This window comes from Drosophila bipectinata, chromosome 3L (assembly GCF_030179905.1).
Source record: "Drosophila bipectinata strain 14024-0381.07 chromosome 3L, DbipHiC1v2, whole genome shotgun sequence".
Classification (NCBI taxonomy): Eukaryota; Metazoa; Arthropoda; class Insecta; order Diptera; family Drosophilidae; genus Drosophila; species Drosophila bipectinata.
The window spans coordinates 12633725-12658632 of record NC_091738.1 but is presented as its reverse complement, the minus strand read 5'-3'; the positions used below and the strand labels follow the sequence as shown (position 1 = coordinate 12658632).

General features: G+C 41.5%; 1 protein-coding gene across 2 annotated transcripts in view; it reads right to left on the bottom strand.

Annotated features, from left to right (window-relative positions):
• Positions 1-13253, bottom strand: part of LOC108124703 (uncharacterized) — a 41574-nt gene extending 28321 nt beyond the window's left edge. The window contains exons 1-2 of one of the 2 annotated variants that reach the window (XM_070279676.1): positions 13085-13253; positions 9346-9514 (exon numbers count right to left, since the gene is read on the bottom strand). In XM_070279676.1, coding sequence (XP_070135777.1) covers positions 9346-9349 — 4 coding nt within the window. In that variant the 5' untranslated portion in view covers positions 9350-9514; positions 13085-13253. The remainder of the gene's footprint in view (positions 1-9345; positions 9515-13084) is intronic. The other variant, XM_070279678.1, reaches the window with a different exon arrangement.
• Positions 13254-24908: the final 11655 nt, after the last annotated feature.

Genomic DNA, 24908 nt, shown 5'->3' with positions numbered 1-24908 from the left:
AATGCTCATTGTGTGTGATGGCCTAATCAAGGACATCTGGGCCCCGGATGAAGGCAGGAAGCCATTCGCCAATGCAGGTCGGTCTCGTTGTTGTTGGTGAAGAAAGGACCCGTGACTGCACTGCCAATCGGAGCAAATCAGCGTTGAATTACCTCATCGAAGGGAAGACTATAGCATACTTTTCTGGGCTCTTGGCGGGGATCTCGGCTGCTTATCCTTGGGCACGTTGCAAATTAACTTAATGCTGGATTTTCAGCGAAGCGGTGGCTGGCAGCAAGTTTGCTTGTCTACTTCCGCTCGGCAAAAGTGTCCTTGAGTGTTGGTAATGCCAAGCTGCAAGGAAACGGAAACTGCCGACGAGACAACTCGCACACAGGACGACTAATGGGCTAATGGCCGATGTCTTGGCTTTTAGCTCCTTTGCAGCTTTTTTGCTTGTTAAGCTTTTAATAAAATAAGAGATTCCTCATTCTGCCCGGCCCTGTGTCGCTTCGAGTGCACTTCATATACAACAATCTATAGATAACTTGCCGCATGAAAACATCAACAGCAATTGAAGTCAAGTTTCCAGCCCATCTCCTTCCGCCATCCTCGCCAAGCGGATATTATAAATTTTCAATTTCATATCCTTGCACTTGCCTTTATGCCTTGCCTGCTTTCAGACTTTCGAGCTTTCTGCCTTTTAGTCTGCATCTTGGTCTCTAATGAGTTTTCCCTTATGCCGCCGAAGCGCTTAAAATGAAAATATGTTTGCTTTGTGGCTGCATATCCTTTGCCTCCTTTTTCGCTCGCCCCGTTCTCATCCTCGTCCTCGTGCACATTGCATTTCAAGTATTATACTTCGCCACTTTACTCCGCCTGCTTGGATCCTTTTTTCTTCTGATGAGAGAGCCGTATCCTTCAGCTGTGCCTGCCTGGATCTTTTGTTTTCGTTCGAAAAGAAAAAAATCCAGAAGCTGGCAGGGTGCTGAGGCATGCCAAAAGGATAACTGCAAAAGGTAGCGACAGTCTGGCCAGGAATCTAGGAATGTGGCAAGGTGGCACGATGGCACGGTAGCACGGTGGGTGGCTACTGGATTTATGTTCCATTCATTTCTGCATATGCTGATTGCTATTTTCAACATTCTCGTTTTTTGTTCGTGCTCTTTGTTCTCGCACTTTGCGAATTATGCCATCGATTTGGGTTGCTTTTTTTCCAGAAAAGTTTTAAACTTTAGGAAGTACTCTTTACTGGCAAACTAAAGTTTATGGATTGCTATGAAAAATATTTCCAATTTATTTAAGCTGAAAGATATTTCATATTTTTTTAAGCAGCACATCCTTTTTTTACGCTTTTGTAACGGAAGCCCTTCGATAATATCAAGTAAAATATTTATGGATTGGTTGCCCCTTCTCAATAATGAAATATTCTGCATTTTTGATTAAACTTATTCATTTAAAAATACCCTTGTGATCAAAGAAATTCATGTTCCGCTCTTGTAATTTCAATAATTGCACCTTAAATGCGAATAAATATCGTTGTGGTGGGGACTCGTCTGCATTCGCATTTAATTCGCACTGTTCTTAGTAAAAAGTACGCAGGTTGTGTTTAATTTAATTGCGCATAATTTGTATTTTTTACTGTTGTCGTGACGGGTGACTGCATCTGATAACTTTCATACGGAAATACTGGGTTTGAGGTGAAATATGAATTACTGCAACAGCACAGTAGTAGTAGTAGTGGCGGCAACAACAACAAAAAAATGTCAGCGGCGCAAAAATGTCAACACGACATGCAACAACATGGACCGCAACAACATGAAACTGCAGCAACAATGGATAAAAAAATATGCAACTGGTATAAAGTAGGGGGTGGTGGTGGTGGTGCGGCAGTTGCAGCTGCCGTTGACACAGATTTAAGCACACACAGATACACACACACACACACGCTTACGCAAAAATGTGGCCATAAATAAGCGTTGCATACTTTTAAGCATGCATTAAATGAAACTGTGGGCGTGGCAGGTTGGAGCATATATATATATGCACCGTATGCGGGGGCTTGAGAGAGGCAGGTTCCTTTTCAAGAGGCTGCTTTGGCCCAAATCGATTTTGGATAGGCTATTATGCCACATATTGCACTGCCGGCACTCGAGGCGGCTTATTTGGGCAAGGATACGAGGCGAGGACGTGGGGGCAGTCCTAGTGGGCGACCTAAATCGATGCGTCTTAAAGGTGGTTAAGCATTTCCGGAGGCCCGTACAATAATGGCCCAGCATTAGCATAGATTTTCGTTCCGTAATCTAAAGGCAATAATCACAAATTAGATTCTTGCCATTTTAGCATAATCTGAATAGGAATCTCATAATTCTGGAATCTAGATAGTCTATAATTTGTTGGTAATTAGGTCTACATTTTCCGTTGAATCAAATTAAAGCATTTTGGGAAGCATTTAATGACTATTAGCAGGGAAAACAGAACTTTTCTTTGAGAGTAGTGCCTCATTATGGCCAGGAGGCACCCAGGAAGGACCTAAACGGCCCCCAAAAAACCGCCTCCACCTGCTACAGTGCATCTGCTGCCACTCGAGGCGTGCGAAAGTTGAATTTTAATTTAAATGTGACCAACTTTATGACTTCGGAATGAGTTCAACAAGCAAGCCGAGCCTCCCTGCCAGTTGAGGCAATGATGTTTGCACCAGAGTCCTCTGCAAAGCATAGTTTATATGTATATATTTGTATATAAATATTTATGGGTATATGAGTGTGTTTAAACAGACTGGGCAACGGACAGTGGTGTATATTTTGGCATTACTTTGCATAACGTATATTTCCGCATGTTGATTTCGATTTAAATGCAATCGTTTTCATTTTATTCGGTTTCATTTGAAAAAAATTTCCGCTATTCGATTGTAAATTCAGTAGAGCTTATTTTATAACCGAATAAATAAATATTTCTGTAGCTGCTTCTGTAGCACTGTTTTCGGTTCGGTTTCGGGAGCCTTGTGTAATAATAAATAAAAAGCAAATTGTTTTGTGGCTATAAAAGGTCCTGGCCGTTGGCATGGGGCTAGGGGATGTGGCAGGGAATGTGGCAGATGCCTCGGAGAAAAACTTGTTTATTTGTGCGACTGTGGATATTTGTATTTGTGTTTGTGTTTAAAAGAAAATTTCTCTCATTCCCAGTTTGTTGTTTTTTGCTTCTTTGTGGTGCGTAATGGGGCAGCTGGTGCCGAGGATTTCAGGATGAAACAGGTTTTGAAACAGTGTTGCCAATTAAATGTAAATCAGTCGAATAGAAACTAAATAAATAAATATTTTAATATAAGGTTGTCAAATATCTCCCTTCCGCCTTTTTGTCTTTTGAATTTCGCGGCTATGTACAAAGCGCTACAGAGCTCGTATCTGGCAACACTATACATAATTTAAAAGGTCTTGACATAACCTACAAAACGACGCTATGCATGATTAGTTTGGATATTGCGTTCACCAGTTATAGACGTGTAAACATGGAGTTCACTAACGCCGAAATTCGCGCTATTTTAAAGTTTTCCTTCGTTAAAGGCAAATCCGCTAGAGAAACGTTCCGTGAGATTAATGGGGTTTTGGGGGATGGTACTCTATCACTTCGAACCGCGGAGGAATGGTTTCGACGATTCAGAGCCGGTGAAAACGACACCATGGATAAGCCAGCCGGCGGAAGACCTGTGACGACAAATACCGATCAAATCATGGAATACATCGAGTTAGACCGGCATGTGGCTTCTCGTGACATCGCCCAGGAGATGGGAGTTAGTCACCAAACCATTTTAAACCATCTGCAGAAGGCTGGATACAAAAAAAAGCTTGATGTTTGGGTGCCGCATGATTTGACGCAAAAAAACCTTGTGGACCGAATCAACGCCTGCGATATGCTGCGGAAACGGAACGAACTCGACCCATTCTTGAAGCGGATGGTGACTGGCGACGAAAAATGGATCACATACGACAATATCAAACGAAAACGGTCGTGGTCGAAGGCCGGTGAATCGTCCCAAACAGTGGCCAAGCCGGGATTGACGGCCAGGAAGGTTTTGCTGTGTGTTTGGTGGGATTGGAAGGGAATCATCCACTATGAGCTGCTCCCATATGGCCAGACGCTTAATTCTACCATCTACTGCGAACAATTGGACCGCTTGAAGCAGGCGATCGACCAGAAGCGTCCAGAATTGGCCAACAGGAAGGGTGTAGTGTTCCACCAGGACAACGCCAGACCACACACTTCGTTGATGACTCGTCAGAAGCTACGGGAGCTCGGATGGGAGGTTTTATCGCATCCACCATATAGCCCGGACATAGCGCCAAGTGATTACCACCTGTTCCTGTCCATGACGAACGCCCTTGGTGGTGTAAAGTTGAACTCAAAAGAGGCTTGTGAAAAGTGGCTGTCCGAGTTCTTCGCAAATAAGGAGGGGGGCTTCTACGAGGGAGGTATTATGAAGTTGCCGTCTAGATGGAAACGGATTATCGAACAAAACGGCGCATATTTCAACTAAATCGGATCACTGTAACACTTTTTATAAAGCATTGAATAAAGAGCAAAAAAGCGGAAGGGAGATATTTGACAACCTTATATTATAATTTATATTTTCATTGGGGGGTAACATCAATTGACTAAATGCGTATAGAGTATTGTCAAAAAAAATAAATTGTGATCTATTATGGAGTTTTAATAAGCTGTAATCGATAATACTTTAATATAAGAAATATATGAAATTTTAATTCTTTTTTATATTTTATTTTTGGCTTGAAAGTATTAGTTTTGACAACACCCAGCTTGGTGCCTTTATTATGGCAAACTTTCTGTACGGAACGTGCCACGACAATTCAACAGGAAATATGTATTAGGGATATGCCTGCCATTAACACAACGTCTTTAAGGGCAAATCCTCGGGCAAATAAAAATAAACACATAACAGAGGACAAAACACAAAGGAGCTGGCAGGATGGCTGGCGGGATAACGAAGCTGGGAAAGACGGCATTTGCCTCTGCCGGTCATAATTCATATCAGAAAAGTCCAAATAAAATAGCACAAACACACAGAGACACCAACACATTGATACGACAATTAAATTGAAATTGCCATACACACACACACACTCGCATAGACACACAAAGGACACACTAAGGAGACGACAATGAGACGAACGACAGGAAAACGTATCCTGAACTCTTTTATGCCACAATAATATTTCGAAGACATTTGTATAAATTTGCAATTGCATTTTATTGGCCCGGTTCTCCTATGGATCATAATATTTACATATGTATGTGAATATACATATATGCGCGGGTATGTGAGAGTGTGTGTATAAATGAGGATGTTTTTATGTGACTGGCATACACAATGGCCCGCCTTTATATGCCTCATTGCGTATACGCAACGTGGTATATGGGAAATGGAGAAATCAATGCAATCAGTTGCGACGAATTGGCCAAATATTGTAGCTTACGGTACACAAAAGGCCTCTCCTGCCTGATCAATTCATTAAATTAGACCCGGAATTGGTTTGAGATGCCAAATGAGTTTTCATTATTCGTATACAGAAGAGTTTTCTAATAATTAATGAATGAATTTGATAAGTTTTTATAAGTAGATACAAAACTAAATATTTGAAGCATTCTATATAATTAATTGATAATTTTTCCCTTTTTGGTTATGAAAAAATGTTTATAACGTGGCTTATACTTGGACGGTTCAGAAATGTTGTACAATCATTTCCTATCAAAATCTGGCAATAAAAACCGTCGACCGATTTGGAAAAAAATTTTGTAATTTTCCGAAATTATCCAATTAAAGTTCAGTGGAGTTCTTCCAATCCCCAAGAGCAAGCTCAAATTTAATCTACGGATAGGAAGAACAACAACCATATTTCAATCAAGAATCACATTCCACATTCTCATTTGGCAGCCACAAATTATCATCAGCTGGCATGGCTTTAAACAAAAGATAATAATAATAAAAATAAGCAAATAAAAATAGCGTTGACAATGCAGAGACAGTGGCAGAACAGCAGCAATTCATTGACACACTTTCTCCCATTTCTTCTCCGGCAAAAAAAAGAAAGCAAGAGCGGCAGTCGAGCAGCAAAATCGATGGCCTGAAAAAGGCAAGTGAGAATAAAACAAAATAAAAACCGAAAGCAAAGCAAAGTCGCAGTAAATCGCACAGAATTTGACCTCTTGGCACAGCTACCCCGCATTTATGATACCCTTTTTCCCAATCCCCCACTCCTATCCCTCCATCGCCCACGATTCTGTGGCAGTTGTACGTGTCATTTGGCTGCAGCTTTATTTGCTCGGCCATAATGCAAGTTTATGTTTATGGCCCTGGTCCTGCTCCGATTTCAGTTCTCATCTCCACGACTATCCCCAGCTGCAAGGACCGGGAGGACCCTATCCTGGGTCCTGCTTTTGGCCATTGAAGTTAGCTGATCTTGCACTCGGCTAAGCAGAAAACACACAAAACACAAAGCTCGGCGAAAAACAAAAAACGGGCCAGAATGCCATCCAGTTTTTGAGGGCGAAGTTTGGTTTACCCTGAAATAGGACTTGCTTAGTAAAGTTCGATTTTGGGTTACAAGTTTTAAATGAAAGTTTCTTGGTTTCTTTATTGTTTGAATTAGATTTAAAAGAAAGTTGCTCGGGTATTCTTATTTTCTTCTCCTGAGAAAACTTAGTAAAGGCTTGGTTTAAATTTTTAGATAAGATATGGCTTATTCTTTTAGCTTATTAGAAAAGCTCTATTATTATTTTCCAAGTTCTTTAAATCAAAATAGTGTCTTTTATTGAATGGCCCATCTATCCTGTGAAGCTGACACTAAGAATCCTTGTACACTTTCTGCAAACGCTAGCTGACCCTAATCGTTGGCACATGACGTTGCACTGACTTTTCCAATGGTGAAAATTGTTAAAAATAGATTCAGCTTGGCATTTTTGCTGGCCAAGCCTGAGGCCAGCCCCAAACCGCCACCAAAATCAGGCTGCAGCCCAGGCTCCGGGTGAGGGTCCTGGCCGGGGTCCTCAGCCAAAGTCAGGACACCGACTTGGGCACGTTTCCATTGCTCTGTCAAGCAATGAAATGTTCTAATGCCATTTGCAAGTGGAACGGAAGAATGGGGCAGGAGCAGGAGCAGCAGCAGGGCAGAGGTAGCTGGGATGTTGGCTTTTCAGCTAGCAGACAGACGGGCGACAGTTTTTTTCGGGCGAAATAAAAATGGAAAGTTGGCATAAAAAGTAAACAGCAGAAGGTAACTAAACGGAAAGCGAAAAGCCAATGGTGCTGCTTTTGCTGCAAAAAGAAAGGAAAAGAAAGGACACAAAAAATGCAGCTGGAGGAGCAGAAGCAGTAGCCTGGATGGGTAAAAGTTACTAAATCAGGTCAGGGATTTGGATGGTGAATGCTTTGGCTCTCTATTTTAGCCTTCTCCAAGCCCGTCCCGCCCTGCCACCGAGTTGGTGTTGCTTTGTTTCGGCCCTTTTGGCTTACCATTTCTATAGGTTCCCAGCATTTCGGCGGCGACAGCAAAAGTCAGCAATGTGGCAATAGCAGAAAGTGAAATAGAAATTACGTAGTCGGTGGTCCCGATGCAGGCATTAATTTAATTACAACGAAAACCAACAAGTTGAACTGAAAAGACGGCCAAACGAGTGCACCGCATATTCAAGTCTCTTTATGCTTTGTGTGTCACTGGAGCAGTCAGTTGGCTCTCTGGCTCTGGCTCTGGCTGGCTGTCAGCTTTTAGCCAGGCCAAGAGGATAAAGAGATGGGTGGCAGCGGGATGGGTGGCAGCGGGATGGGTGGCAGTTGTTTGCCCGACCACCGCAAGCTGCATTTTTAATTGCGCACACGTGCGAGAACCAGAGGCAGCCTCGGGTAAATTCAAGAAATAAGAGGAGCCAGCAGGCAGGACTCTGTGGAAGGACGAGTGGAGCAGCGGGCCTGGAGGAGCTTGTGGTAGAGCTCTACTTGAACTCATTCGGCGTGGAAATTATGGCACGCTCAAGTTGATTTTGACAGGCAGGAGCAGAAGCAAGTGTATTCCCAGCACAAACTTAAACACACCCATATAAAGCCACCACACGCATCCTTGAATCGTGGCAAAGTTTTGCGCAAATATGCGGCACATTTTACGGCCTCCGTCAAGTACTCATACGTTCCTTGATGCACAGAGAATGATTCTTGACTATTTCTAAAATTCATCTTTTTTATAGCAAAAGGGTAGAGACTTTTCCTTGGAATTTCTATTAGTTTAAATAAAAATCAAAGGATTTCTTAAGCATGAATAAACAAACAAAAAAATTATCAGAAATAAACTAAAATTTTCAAACCAAAGTAAACTTTCATTTGGTCCTAGACTCTTCCTTTGAAATATTTACCTTTAACCTCTCAAAACAGATAATTGGTGATTATTCATGCCGGAGATATGCAAATGTAATATGAATATCGTTATATTATAAAATCAAAAGCCACATATGTGTGTGCATTTATTTGCCAAGTGGCAAGCGACTGTTGAACTTGCAACTTACAAGTGGCAGAGCAGCACTCCTGAGAACTCCTGCCTGGCAGTAGGTCCTTAATTGATATGCAATAAACATTGCGTACCGAACAGGAATCGATGGATGGATGGATGGGGTAGCTGTCTCCGGATGGCAGACAAAAGCTGGCAAAACTCTGACAAGTAAATCCGGGCAGGACTCCATTTTGGTTGGCACTTGCCAGCATTTTCAGCTTCTGTTTTGTTTCCTTTCCGACGCTCCCATTTCCGTTTCCCTTTTCGTGCCTCCCTCTTAGTGCCTAGTGCCTGTCAAGTATTCAACTTTAATGCGCTTAGTTCTTCCACTCTGACTCCGATTCGGTTAGGTCCTGCCTCCAACTTTGTCCTGTTGTGTTCATTGTGTTACATTCAAGAAAATTGAATTACAATGTATTTTGCTAAATTTAGCAAAAATTTCTGCCTTCTATTTGAGCCTGTGTGTGTGGTAAATGGCCAGGCTTTCGAATTGTTTATTTAACAAGCATATTAAACAATAATTAAGAGCCCAAATACAAGCCAAACAAGCTAACAAGTTTTTATGAGTTTCATAGACAAAACATTTGCAGAACAAGAAGCTTTCATTAAAGGTTTCTCATCAATTATTTCATTATTTATGTAAATGGACAATGTAAGTCTGAGCAGAATGGAAACTTTATTAAAAATTTACATATTTATGTAGAGCCAAAGGTACATTTTATAAAAGTTTATATTTATATTAATACAGATTGTTTTCATTAAATAATTTATATATATTTTTCCCCTATTTAGAGTTAATTATAATGATACTTACTCATTTTATTTGGTGCAACAACTGCCGGCCTTAAATGATTGGCTTTGGTTTAATTTTATCACGTATACGCCTAGTAGCGCATATTGGTTAGCACCAAAATTGGATTGGATGAACTTAATTGTAATATAATTCACAGTTAAATTTGAAGTTTACTTTCGCGCTTCGAATGCTGAATAACACACAAAACAGATAAAATAGGAATTTTCAATTGGCAAAAAAAACACACACACAAAATAGTACATACACCCACTGAGACAAATGGCATCTGGTCCTGGTTTAGATGTAGTTTTGTGTTGGAAAACCCCAGGACATGGAAATTTGTCGCTGCTTCTGATTGCCATTTAAATGTGCATATTTAATTTGTTTATTTATCGGATTGACCGAGGCTCCAAAAGAGGAAATACAATTTGGGTTTTAATTTTAATTTATTTATGGCATTCGTCTTTTTAATTCTACCAAAAATATTTGCCCGAGAACGATTTTTATTTGAACGCCATTTTGGCTTTTGTCTCGATAATTTATGCAAATTATTTTCGAATATTCCATGTTCGCTTGCTCAACAAAATGGGGGAAATTCGGCATTTTCTGTCTGGCATTTCAATAATTCATTATTGATTGCCAAAAGTTCTTTCGAATGAATGAACTTTGAGTGAAATTCAATTGGAATTGTATTACTTAAAGGTTGCACCTCCTTCTCGGTATAAAAATGTTTGGATTAGTCTGTGAAATCTGAAGCGTATTAAACCTTAATTATGTTTCGAAAGCAATTAAACTCGATCCCTTGAACTATTTTAAGATGCATTGCATAAGCCTCTCCTATTTGCATATTAATTTTCGCATAGCTGCCCCGCCCGTGGCATTCAAAGCTTTTGTGTGTCTGGCTCTCGAATGCAATTAATAAATTGTTGGCTCGTTTCTTAGGGAATTTATGTACACGAAATGGCACAATAAATATAAATACTTTGTGTGGCCAACAATGAGATTAATACAAAACGGTTGATTAAATTTTTATGACCGCAGTTCCACCGTTCCAGGCATTATCACTCTCCACTAGTTATTAACTACTTTGTTGCCAGCGTGAAAAAGAAAATTAAAGGATCCAATTAAAGGACGAGTCAGCATGATGCGAGTTTCTCGACCTTTAATTATCCTCGTCTCTGTGCCAAGGAATGAAGGAAATTTTTCCAAAGAGAAACTAACAAACAAAAACTTACTTCAATTTTGTTTTAAAAAAGTTTTCATAATCTTCTTTAGGCATTTTAACAAAAAAGTTACTTTTCCTGAATGCAGATACCCATTTCCCATGGAAATACCCTACAAAAAAATGTGTAAAATGTCCTTTTAATTAAAAAATAAAAACTCTCGCTCCAATAGCTTCCCATTTGTTAATGGAACTGGCAGCTCAAATAATTTTATTAACGCCATTGAGTGGCGGAATTCATTCAAATTGGCCATTTTCCTGTGAACCGGTTGTGCCGGCCCACTTAGGGCTTTTTTCTTTCAATTTCAAATAATTAAAATGCCGCATGTAAGCCTAGTCCTAAATCCTTTTTGAGTCGACGAACCTTTTCCAACCGCAAATATTATAATGTTCAGGGCCATATTATAACCCCGAACCGATTTTGGCCAGAATTTGGAAGCACTTGAGCGTTGCTAAGCAAGATTTATGAGCCGCCCGGGGGCGTGGCATTGGCATCCTGGCCAAAGTCCGCTCGTGCACTGGTTATTTATATTTTTTTTGGTTGGTATTTGCCAAGGTCTTTCGCTTTGTTTGCCATCTTTTGCGGTCCCCACAGAACTTTTCAACTGGCCTTGCTCTTTTCGACCTCCTTCGTCCTTCGTCCTGCCCTTAGCCATCCCCAAGCAGCCTATTCATCCTCATCTACGGGCTGTGGCATTTAAATAATTTAAAACATTTGAGCATTTTGGGGCAATTTGGTTAATGGCCTGTACCCGTGCCGGTCCTGCTGCTGTTCCAGCTCCAGCGAAAGGGTTCGTTCGAGCTGGAGTCCCAAAGCGGGCTCGTAAATAACGCCAAGCGAAACGATAACGATTGGCCTGTCTCAGCTGCCTAAATGCGGCCAATAGCCGATAAGCCGGAAAGTATCCCAAAAATAAGGCCAAAACCCCACCTTAAAGCCTGTGCTAGCTTTAAGGCCATGTGACGCAGGTTCGTGCAGAGCTGGCTTGTATGTGGTGCACTGGTTCAAGGACTCGTCCGACTCGTTCTCCAACCCAATTACGCAAAAACTACACAAAAACACTTGCACATAGTATATGTACACTACGCGAAATATCTAAGGTTTTATGGAATGTGTTTTTTGCATAATTTTTAGCTGTTAATAGATCTACCCCATTAAATCTTTTTAAATAATGAGGGGCTTTTTGAGGGGCTGGTAGATAGCTTTTTTCCAGCAACCGACCTAATAAAATGGGATAATTTTTCTTTTTATTCATTTTACTTTAAAATAATCCGTTCACCATTTATAATAGTATTAATAGTTTAAGTTTTCTTTCTTTCTATGGTTCTTTTTTATAAAATTTTTATATCAGTTAATAATTTAAAATGTTAATATCAGTTAACAATTAATTTCAAAAGCTAATATTGTGGTAAAAACTTGGCTTTTCCTATAAACTAATATTAATAAATGCCATCTTTAACCAAAAAAAGGTTATGCCACTCATTAATCCTATTAAGAGCTCCGATATTCCTTTCAAGCTAAAAATATTTATTATTTGTGTTTATTTATGTTAAGGATTTAAGCCCTTATGTACAAAATATGTAACAATTATTTTTGAGCCTTGAATAATCCTGTTTTCTCTGTGCAGAAATACGGGCGTGTAATAAATGGCATCCAACCTGCTATGGCAGTGGCACACTGGCAACCTTTAACCCTAAAATGCGACCCGACCTAGAAATGTGTGTTTGCTTGCTGGTGGCTGATGGCCTGGTGGCTCTCCGTCATCATATAGGGGACTCGTTTTTTTCACAAAGCTAGCGTAGCGTGCCATGAATTTTTGTTTATGCTTGCGGGCAGAAGATAAACACACACATACACACACACACACTCACAACACCAAAGGACGAGCTGTACGGAAATGTGCCAATGCCAGTCGTGTGTCATGGGGGTGTTAGAGGGTGTCGGGGGTGAAATCCTTGCTGACTGAAATGACTGACTGAATGACTGGCTGACAACGACATAACCACAAGCAGATATCGCACACCCAGATGGCGGAGAGGATAGCGGGAGGAGCTTATGCAAACGTTCAAGGACATTGCACGCCAGCAGATGCGAGGAGCGCCTGCAGGTTATGCAACACTTTCTGTGTTTCGCTTTGTGGCCTCAGCTTCAGCCTCAGCCAGGCAGCCCCAATCAGCGACCCAGTGAGCCTCATTTAGTTTCGTTCTGGCCTGGCTTTAATTGCTGGCAATTTGTCAGGCTAATTTGCCAAATTTGACACCTCAGCGAACGCACACGAACACAACACTCACAAATTAATGACGTCAAAAATAAAACTCTCTCTAGTCGTCCTCAACCTCTCGCTCTTTCTCTCTTTTTCGGTCAGTTCTGTATGTGTGTGTGTGTCTGTAGCAGCTGTGTGTGTTTTGTCTTTGTATGTGTGTGTGCTGTTTTCACTTTCACTTTCATTGATTTTCAAGCATCGCCTTTAATGCTTTGGCCATTGTAATTTTCACGCCACCTTTTCACAAACTGGACTATTATTTTCTAAAAATTACCCGCTCACTTTTCACTTGATTTTCTGGCCAAAATTTTCGCGGGAAATAATATACATCTTTCTTTGTTTTCTAGTGAACACTTTCTCTGGCTTTCCACGGTCGCGTGGTTACTTTGCGTGGCATCATCCGCTCCTCAATGGCAGCCCGCAATTTTCCACGTCGCACTGCGCTCGCTGCCAAAACTGAACTGAGCTTCCGAGCCAAAACCAGCAGCAGCAGCAGTAGCAGCAGCCGTGCCAGCTCGCATGCTGGCTAAAACACAAAATACTGGTAACAGTTTTGCAGTTGGCGGCGCAGGCGCAGTCTTCCTTCAATTTCCATCAGACTGTTGCGTCCCAGAGTCTCTCAGTTTTCTTAACTTTGTTTACATTGTTCGGCTGTGGAGGTATTCTCGTGTTGGCATCTATAAATAACGTTACGCATACGCCACGTGGGCCATGGGCGAGGTGCGTGGGAAGCCTGTCAGTCGCGTGATTGATTGTGGATACATCTTATTTTAGATTCGGAAATATATCTGAAATTTCATCAGCACCCACAATTATCGGGCCAATTGTGAGTGTGACTCAATTTAAGGAAATGCTCTTCAAATGCTTTTCCAAATGCCTCAAATAATAACTCTAACAAGAAAGCAATTTTCACCCTGATTGGTTTTCAGTCATTTTTCCTTCGTTGGCCTTTCATTTATTTTATTTTTGGGGCCAAACAAGCGAAAGCCAAATGTCAACCCACTCTAGCCCACACGCCCTTAAGGACTTTCGGAATTTAATAATGAAATAGCCCAGTCGTCCTTGGCCTGTGAACAATTTTCAATTTTCCACTTTCGGGACTCGACTTTCGGCCTTCGGGCGGAAATGCGTTTGATAAATTTTCCCCACAACTCGCCATTCGACGTGGCACGGCAAACTTTTTTATTTTCCCGCATTGATCACGAACTACTAGTGGAAATTACTGCTGCAGCCCAGTAGCTCATCAAATAATCATTTGCAATAACTAATTAAAAGTTTTTCCCGTGCGGATAATTTAATTTCGTTGTGAACTTTCTCTCTTTTATTTCCGTTGTATGGATTTTTGCGCGCAATTTCGCATGTGAACCGAAATGCGTGGGGAATTCCCATAAATAACAACAAGTAATGCTCTCTTCCTAGTTGGGGGTGTGGCCCATTAACTGTTAGTGGCAGGGGGAGAGAAGGTCCTTGTCAAACAAGCCCCCGAGGCTAAGAGAAGCCAAAACCGGGAAAGGATGCGAAGGGATCTGATTTTTATCAATGAACGATGGGCGACGAGACAAAGTTATTATGCGGAATCAGTAGGCGGCTCGTCCTTGTTTGTCCTTGCGTGGGAAGATTGTTGCTACTTGGGATGTCATGTGTTGCCATCTATCTGAGGATATTGCCTGGATTCCCTAATGGCAAGAGGGGTAGATTAAATATTCTAAAAATAAGAGAAGGTTTTAGGAGGTTAAGTAGTAGCTGGGATTATTCAAAAATAAATGGCATGCGATTTCAGGAAGATGTTGGGCCTTTTCTATTGAAACTATTAATAAATTTTACAAAATTTAACTTCTTCTAGGAAAACCTTAAATACCTTTAACTGAAATATTCAAAAACGAAAAGTAAGCCTGCGGAATGCAAACACAGAAAACCTTTTTCGAAAATCAATTTTAGCCTTTTCAAGGGTATGGCAAACGTTGGCTGAAACGCAAGCTCCAAACTCCCATTGAATAGGACTTCTTCGTCCCTCTCGTCTGGCAGGATAGCGAGTATCCTGGTATCCTTGATATGCCATGCCTGCCACTCAGCTGGCGGCCATCTCGCCCCAAATTGAGTGCCAATCGAGTGGCGATACGGAAAGCTGGCAGAGCTCGAACTTTTACGACAGCCATCCAGTTTTCGGCTAATCATAACCGATAACCGCCGCAGGGCGGATTTTCATGTATTCAGTAACTATCTCCCTGGCAAGTTGAAAGTTTTTTTTTATCCTTAGAATATGATTTTTTCTTTTTGGCGGGTGTTGAACATTTTCTGCTCATTAGGGCGAAACTGTTGCAAGATTCTCTCGGCCTGTTGTCGGGCTTGTGCCGAGCTTTATGGCGGGAATGTGTGTTCGTCCTGGCGCACTTACACTTAATTGAATCCTGCGGGCGTGCCGGGTGGATGGGCGTGGGCGGACGGAGTGCCTGGATGGTGAGGCATGCCTCTGAGGCATGTGGCATGCCAAAGCGTTTAGCAACCAAATACGCTTTGCTCCCGATTTTCACCCAAAACGCCATCCTTGGCTGCTTGCCGGTCTTTGTTGTTGTTCCTAGGACTCACATCCTGCCGGCGGCACAAACTCATCCTCGTCGTCGTCATCCTCGTACCGATTTCTATCCGACATCCACATTCACATCCACATCCAGTGAACCAGGCAAGGAGCCACTGAGCGAGGAGCGAGCGAGCGGCTCTAATTCAATTAGCAAGTTCAGCGCCAAAGCGGCAAATGGCTCGTTAAACACGCTGTGTTTTTGTAACTTCCCCCTCAGCTTCCCCGCTCTATAACTCTACATTTTCACTCTTCCGTTCAGACACTGCAAAAAAATTAGGTGATATTTGTTATAATTTATGATTGTAAGAGCAAGATAGGGAAATGCCTTGGGTTATATAATATTTTCTAAATTTCAAATTATTTATTTAATGTCTTATTCATTTTAATTATTCAGTAAATTTTTTTCAGTGTCCTAACTTTGCATTCAACATTCGGGTTTGTCCTCCTGCTTAATGCCACTTCACTTGTGTTTGCTCTTTTTTTAAACATGTTTTATTACATTTTTTGCACTTGCTGGCGCCATTTTCATGGCAACGGAAGTTGCCACACACACACACATACAGTTGCAGCCATAGAGTGTGTGGCAAAATGAGCAATGAACAAATGAGCAAAATGTTATAAATTGCCAAAAGTCCACGTCCGCGTCCGCCTCCCGAAAAGCGGGCGTTTTTCTTTTGTGCTCAGCGGTTTTTTGTTCCCTGTTTGGTTAGCAGATAATGCCCCGGAAAATCTTGTTCACTTGAGCAGATCCTGGTCACTGACCAAATGTGGACCCAGGATAATTATGAGCCATGTGCGGAATGTGTGTGGTTTCCACCTATGTACGTTTAATTTATGCACAAATACCCCGAGCAAATTATTCGCTTTGTTTTCAAAGAGGGAGAGGAGGCCTTCGTCCTTCAGTCCAATAACTGCAGGAGATAAGCTGGTGTGGGACGCCCTGTGACCGCCTCTGCCTGCCTCTGCCTTTTGACCATAATCGCCTTTTCTTACCGCTTGCCAGCACGGCCGGCATATGCCCATCGTTAGCTGGTTATCCCGGCTATCCTGCCGTTTCGACAATCCTTTTGCCCTTTGCCGCCACTTTCCATCTACGTTTCCTATTTTTTTTTGTTCATCCCCTTTTGCGTTTCGCACACATTTAGTTTGGTTTCAGTTTTTGCTTTTCCCTTCAGTTTTTCCAGCAGCTGCAGCAACAAAAGTCCATTATCCTTTTCGGCGTTATCGGTAATCAATTTCGGAGGACCATCGTCGGGGTATTGGCAGTAAAAAAGTTTCGGCCCTATAACAGTGGACCAAACAACAAAAGCGTCAACGGTGGCAACAGGACATACATACGTACAGTAACAACAACAACAACTACAACAATATCAATTGTTAGTTTTGAAATATGCAAGACCCTCGATCCCTTCGATATCTCCCTACCCTACGTAAATACTGAATCCCTTACACACTTTTTGCACCAGAAACTTTTGGGGTTTTTTTTTAATTTTTCATTAGTGTTATCTTCAAAATATAAAACCATTAAACTTTTAATTTCGGGTTATTAATAGATTAAGTTATTAGAAATAATAAATAATTATTATTTGTAGAAATAATTTTTTTTCATATTGAAAGAGAAAAGAAAACAAATATGTTATTTTTCGAGAAATGTCTGTTTCTTATTTCGAATACGATTTTATTTTATTAATATACTTTATTTTACTGTTAAGCTACCGGTAAATAAAATTATATCATATCGTTCATTTTATGTTTATATGTATTCAGATACATTTTATATTCATTTTCATATTATATAATAATCTATTCAGGATAAATTTGAATAAAGTAATACATCCTTGCCATATTAACCACTGTGTTAATTACTTTGTAATGTTATTAAGCACTTCTTAATTTTTAATGATTAAGCTCTAGAAAAAGCATAAAAAATGTAACATTTAATTGTTCAAATTGTGGGCAGTGCACTTATTCATACGCACATGTCCTAACAATGGCTGTTGAAGTGTTGTTGGCTGTTGCAGTTGAATGTTTGGCTGCACCCGCCACTCCCCCACCCCCCTCGGAATGCGAGCGCATTTTGCAACGCAATTTCATTCACCACCCCCGACCACCCCCACCCTCTCAACGAATAATTCAATTGCAATGTGGAACAATTTTCGTTGTTGTTGCAGGTTGCCAGCCAAAGTTGCTGCCAATGGCCAGTCACTTACATAGTTGTCGAGTTTGTTTGAAAACTAGATTTTTTTTTTGCTATTCTTGTTGTTGTAGAAGCTTTTTGCCATTGCTGTTGATGTTGCACTCGCAATTGGCTACAAATTGGCTTGTCGAATCATAAGGGATGGGTGGGCCAAATCAGGGCTCAGCCTTGCGCTAGATTTGAGCGGCAAGTGGCTCCTAATTGAATGCGGACAGTAGTGCGATTCCCTCTCTAACCTGATATAATTACATTTTCCATATAGATACAGATACATGTATCTAAGTTGTGCAGATGCAGATACAGTTGGCAGTTCCCCCCCTTTTCTGGCTTGCTGAATTATGCAGATGCTTCTGCTGCAGCTGCTCATCCTTATCCTTTTGTCCGGACTCGGATACAGGCTTGGGTGTTCATTTCCCCACCAGCTCTTTATATCCTTGCCAAAGGACGAGGACAAGGAGCAGAGGGAGAAAGTGAAACTGTAGTCTCGACTCGACTGTAGCCTGGTGAAAAGCACTTTTCAATTTGGCGGCTTGCCTCAGCCAACTCATCTGAATTGGGCCTCTTTCGGCTTTCACTTTTCAATTAATTCTTGCGGCGGCCGCGTTGTGGCATTTTATGTAAGCGCTCCCTGGTTGCCTTGTTGGCTTTTCAATGCCCTCAGGTTGGCCAAAAAGGGTTGGTTAGCTTTGCTGCATAGCTCAAAATAATGCAGATTTTTCGCTAGCTTATGGTTAAAATTTAAAGGGATTTTTTAAAATTTAAGCTTTAGGAAAAGATACAAAGATATTAATCCTTTCTAATGAAATTCAAACCTACTACTTTGTCCTGTCCTACTTTTAGCCCAATTTTAGAGTATTACCAATTCCCTGTTTTCTGGCCACAAACAACATCTGGCTTTCCTGTCTCACTATTATTTTTGGCTGTGGCTTTTCTATGTGGGTCAGTGCGGAATTTGGCTGCCGTTCAGAGAGAGTGCCAAGCCACGTGGCTATTTGGAACAATTGCAGGAGGAAAGGCCCAACCTAGCCCGTCCAAACTCAGCCAAAACCCCTGCAACAATGTGGGCCGAGTGTGTCGATTAGCAAAATTGAAAATGACAAGCTGGAAGCGAAAAAGAAGTGCCATAAACTGGGCCAGGGAGCAGCTTATTATGCTGAAGATGATGCAGTGTGGCAGGATGGCAGAATGGAGAGTGGGTGGTGGTGCAACTATTCAGGAAGTGGGTCAACTGCTTAGCGAATGCCTGCCAATAGAGTACATTGTGGGGTCGAGTGCAAAAAACATAAAAATTGAGGGAAAAATTGTACCCAATATATATAGTATATACCGGATAAATCTCGATATTTTCCAGCGGCGGTCCACTCGGCGTATGAGTAATTTTCTCTAAGCGGTTTACGTCCAATCCGACTGACTGATTCCCAACGATATGTAGTGGGGGATCCGACAGGGGATGGGATGGTATGGTATGGTTTCCATGCTAAATCCGATATACGATTTATTTTGGTTAACTGCACATCCAATAAACTGCAGCCAAGCAGAGGGCAGAGGGTTGAAGGGAGTGGCCCTGAAGGGGTGGATGTGTAAATATTGACTTTCGAAAATCGAAATCGTCAAAACGTTCATAAAAGTCCAATGGAAACCGTTCAGCGTAGCAAATATTTGGCTCTACGAACAGACATGACTCGCCAAACTTCCAACTCCACCCAGCCCTGACAGGACTTTACGTATATGTAGATGGGTATGGGTCCTTTGGGTTGGGCTTGTGCATGACCAGCACGGAAACTTTGACCACCAGTCAGTGATCCATGCTCATCGCTTCCTTCGTCCTTTGGCCATGCCCCCCTCTCTTGGCTGAAAATCACAGCGTATAAATAATGAAAAACGATTTAATTTTTAACAGCTGCAGTTAGTGCCTTTGGATCGCGTGTTGGCGCTTGGCTTGTTTCCTTTTTGTCCAACTGCTGTATTGACCATCTCCACACCAAGCCAACCCGTCAAATTCAATTCATTCTAAACGACTTAAATTCTCAAATTTCACACTTCATTTCGGCGCAACTTGCAGCTATGGTTGGGGATTTTAAAAAGGATTTGTTGGGGTTTTATTCCCGGGCTTCGTGTTGGGCTGATGAAGTTGTCGGGTCATCAATTACGGATACTCACAGGTGGTTGTGGTGGCTGGATAGCCAAAAATCTATTTATCTCTAAAAAGAATAAATCCCAGACTAGTGCTTACAACAAACCTCTGGTTAAATAGCCTCTAGCTCGTCTTAAAATCAAGCATGTCATGTTCTCTGGCATAAACTTTGTTGCCATATTCCATTAGAGCCCTTTAACTCTTTATGACCTTTTTCCCAGCCGCAATTGTTCTTAGAGATCCCTGGGCTCCCAGCATATTCCCTGCAGTTGTAAGCCGGCTTGTATGGCCTTAATGTGTCTCTGCTCCGGTCATAAAATAAAAGTTTTGCCATTCGAGGTAATTTTCATATTTTTATGCTTACTTTACGCCCCAGCTGATTGAATCGGACGAGTTGAGATGATGCACCTGCTCTGCCTGGAAGAGTGGCTAAATGCTTTATGTTTTTGGCTTATTGGGCCGGGGGAGAATGCCATTAAATTGTTTATAAGTCTTGCTCATTAAATTGTAGATGATTAATTTGCGGGTTTAAAGCGAGGGACAAGTTTGTCCGTCTCCAGTCCTTTGGGTGCTTTGATGGTATATAGCTTACAGCAAAGTTGACATTCATTATGGGGCGAGAAAGCGAAAAAAAAATGGAGAACGGAAGCTGCTTGGCTCGCCATTTTCTTCCATTTCCGCCATCAGCTCCATCATGGACATCGGACAATGGCAACAAGCGAGGCTCTGAATTAGCAGTGGGGAGTGTCCTGTCAGAGTCCTCGAACTCGAACAAACCTCCCCTCCCGCTCTCTTTGGTCTCTGGTCCCTGGCCCATCACAAACTGTTTGAAATGAGTTTTTATTAGTTTTTGTTGCTGCCATTTTTTGCTGTCACTTGTTGTTTGCTATCTTTCTTTTCCCATCTTGTGTGTCTGGGTGTGTGTGTGTGTGGGTTTTTTTGTGTGTGCGTGTTAATTAAATTTCAAATGCACAAAAGAACTAACGACACGTTGAGTGGAGGGACATAGCCAAAGGACACAGCACAAAGAGAGCGAGAGTCCTGGGAAGCAATGGCGGTCGAATAATACGAAACCCATTCTCGCCTTAATTGCATCCATGTGTGTAAATGAAAATGTTTGCTCATATTTTCCATCTCTCTTTGTTTTGGCATTTTTGCATTTAAGCAACAACAATAGCAACAACACCAGCCAACATCCTGGGGCAAGTAGCAAGTTCAGCGGCAAAGATTTAGTCGGACCAACGCCAAGTTTCTGGCCATAAACTTTATTCCGGGGCTTCCGACTAAAATGTTTTCCTCTTTCCAAAGGATTTTCCTTTCCTCATTTTTTTTTGCATTTCTGGCTCGGCAGCATTTGTTTTGTTATGGTTTTAATTAAGTTTTAACTGGCGCTAGACCAAAAATGCACCACACCAGATCCAGGCTGCAGGAATGGTTATTCCTACAAGTATAACTCACATACAGTGCACCGGAAATATTTCGGATTAAGATTATTCAACTACGTTAGTGTTTTGAGGTTACAAAGTTGTGAAAAATAGGAATATATAAGTTGAAACATGTATACAAGGATTAGAAACTTATGAAGACTTTACAAGTTATTTGTTTTCATTTCAAAGCTCATGTGGTTTTTGAAAAAAACTTTAAAGTAAATGAAACTAGAAATGTAATAAGATATACATATATGATCAACAAATGATTCTTTCTCCCTGTACACTCATTATCCTTTTCTCCTCCCCAGTAGATAGAACATATATTTTATATCCTGTTGGAAAAAGTTTTAAAATAATTACACAATCAATCTTATTTTGCTCGGTGCACAAACTAAACGAATATACAATGAAAACCGAAACCTTGCCCATGAGGCAAACATTTAGCTTTCGGTTTCGCTTGGCCTGCCCGGATGATGCTGGCTGGCTGGCTGGCTCCTTGGCAAGGACGAGAATGTGACCGAGGATGAGGCATTCTGCTGCTGACAGGCGACGGGGAAATTGATTAATGTGACTTGTAAATGGCGCCAGATGGGCATTGGAATGGGGCGCATTGAAAGGACAAGCAGGGGGCATCCTCACAGACAAAATATTGCCTCGCAACTGCATCCATGTGCGGCTGAAATTGTTGCGCCAAAAGTGTCACATGCAATTGTTGTAACCCAAATGCTATTAGCCAAGGTCCTGGCTCCTTAAGGACCTCCCTTATTGTTTAGTTAATAGCCTACACCATAATTAACAGCCGCCGAGCAAACAATTTCAATGTTTGCCACCGAATGAAAAATGATTTTTGGCCTCTGCGGCGCGTTTCACGTGGCAAGGCATCATAAATTTTCAGCCCAGCCACCGTGTTCCAAAATTTCATTATGCGAAAGTGAGTTTCGTTAATGTGTTTTCCGCCAAGCAGGCAGGCGGGTAAGAAGGGGAGAGCTTGGAAAGAAAGTGCGGAAAACGCAAGAGAAAACACAGGAGCAGGCATACCAAATTATGCACAAGACAAACAGTAAACATTAATGCGGGGAATGTGAGGGAAATCGAATGTTTAATATCCTATTAAGGTATTTTAAGGATAAACAAGGCTTAAGGCTGCTTTAAGGAACTACAGTCTTAAGAAAAAAACTTTACAAAAAAAACTTAATAAGTGTTCGCATCTCGTATATCTAATATTTTTATACGATTTTTAAATACCCTTCACACAGCATAATCCTGAGATACCCTTATCCAAATAAGAGCACTCCCCATAAACATATTCTATATAAAATATTAACCTCAGTTTCTGTGTGAATTATATGATTTTTCCTCTTGAACGTGAACACGTTTCTCATTCAGCGCCTTCATAAATAGGAACTCAAGCATACTTTCGTATTTGATTTATCCGGTTTTCTGAATTATTATACAACTTTGAGGATGCAAAAATGCCAGACAAAGCTATTGATTGTGAGGGGATCTTCTGGTAGCTGTCCGTAATTTATGCTTCAGGAATTGTTTATGCAAAAAAAAAAAAAACAATTTTCTCCAAAAGGCCAATGTCAGTTGAACAATTTAATAGGAACGTTCCCGTTTCCCCTTGCATGTAAATAAGTTAACTGGCTTCGAGCTGCTGGGTATAGCTGCCTACGATAGTCAATGCAAATGCCAGTAACGCGAATTTTGCAATTTTTGCATTAAGTCAACACGGCGGATGGGTGATGGTTGATGGCGGGAATGGCAGGAGTGGCAGGATTGCCAGGGAAAAGCTGGGAAAATGGCAGGAAAAAAGGGAAACATTTGCTGCGTTGCTGTTGTGACATTTGTTTGGTTTTAATTTCGGTTCAAAGGTTGCCATGGCTGCCAGACTCTGTCTCATGCGCCCTGCTCCTGCCATTCCCGCCACTACTCCCGACACTTCCTCCTGCGGCTGATGAAGTATGCAGGACGAACCAAAACACTTTCTGTCGTCGGGAGAGTGGCGAATACGAAATTGAAATATTGCATGAATTGCAGGAATGCACTAAGCCATGAAGCAACCACCATTCCTCCCACTAAAGTCGGCCACTGCCTGCCAACACACGACGTCGTGCAACTATTTAATAAACATCAGCAGGGGGCGTGGCTTTGTATATTTCGTCCTCCTCCGCCTCCACCCTCTGGCACCACTCCTCGCCACCCATGGCACTCATTTTGGCTGCGGTTGGGAGGCGCTTTTGATGTCTCGCTCGGTTGCATTTAATAAGCTGCCGGAACGCCAGGACCCAGAGGAGGGCAGGGGCATCGTCCAGGACTCGCTTTGACTCCAAGTCAATGAGGCTGCCTCGGGGGTTTCCAGGAAAGTAGAGGGACCTTCAATAGGGACACAAGGCATTAAGTATCTTCTGAAACAAGGCTGTGTCGTAGGATATTTTAAATTACAAGATTGATTACAAAATAGTACCCCTTGAAAAAAAATTGAAAAATTTAAAATAGTTATTAAAGCAATATTTTGAATGAGGAAAGTCGCTTCTGTTCGCTGATTATAAAATGATCGGATAAAAATTGACAGAGCTAGGGCCATCGGAAGGAGCAAAAGTGGGCAAACTAGAAAAACCCACAATTTTTTAGGGGTACCCCTTGGGAAAAATTCGAAAAATTTCAAAATGGTATATAAGCATGGTTTTGAATGAGGAAAGTCGCTTCTGGGTTCGCTGATTACAAAATGGTAATTTAATTCCTGATCGGATACAAATTGGCAGAGCTATGGCCTTCGGAAGGGAGCAAAAGTGGGCAAACTAGAAAAACCCACCCTTGGAAAAAATCCGAAAAATTTCAAAATGGTATCTAAGCATGGTTTTGAAGAAGGAAAGTCGCTTCCGGGTTCGCTGATTACAAAATGGTACTTTATTTCCTGATCGGATAGAAATTGGCAGAGCTATGGCCATTGGCAGGAGCAAAAGGGGGGAAATAACGGAAACCCACAATTTTGTTTTTTTGTTCCAACCCCTTGGAAAAAATTCGAAAAATTTTAAAATGGTATTTAAGCATGGTTTGGAATGAGGAAAGTTGCTTCTGGGTTCGCTGATTACAAAATGGTACTTTATTTCCTGATCGGATACAAATTGGCAGAGCTATGGCCATTGGAAGGAGCAAAAGTGGGGAATCTAGGAAAACCCACAATTTGATGGGGGTTAAGCAAAACTCAACACATGATTGTTGTGGACTTACATACTTTATCTTGGAAATGAGGCAACAGATATCAATATCTGTTAATGAAGTTAATCATTATAAACCCATTAGTAAAGCTATAGAACTCTGAGAAGTTGACTTTATTTCAGGTGCGAAAAGTTTCACAATGAAATGTATGTTTATGGTACGCCTCTGAGCCCATTGTTTATATATTGCCAGTTCGATTTGTTATGCAATTCAGCTTCCAGTACATTTTGGTAAGCAAGTGCGAACGGAATACAAAAGAAAACGTTGTTTGCGAACGTTGGTAAACAAAAACGGCAACCAACTGCCAACTGCTACCTCCTGCGCCAGGAGTTCTCCTTCTAGATTTCCCTTCCCGACTGCCCTGGCCGGATGCCAGATCCTTGTTTGGATGCTGAATGGTAGCACGGAGAAATCTACAATCCACAATAAAATAGCGGAGGCAGTGCTGAAAGCAGCGGCAAAAACCCAAAACTATTTGCACTTAACAGCGGCAACAAATGTTGCTACGTTGTGGTTGTTGCCTCAGTTGCCTTGTGC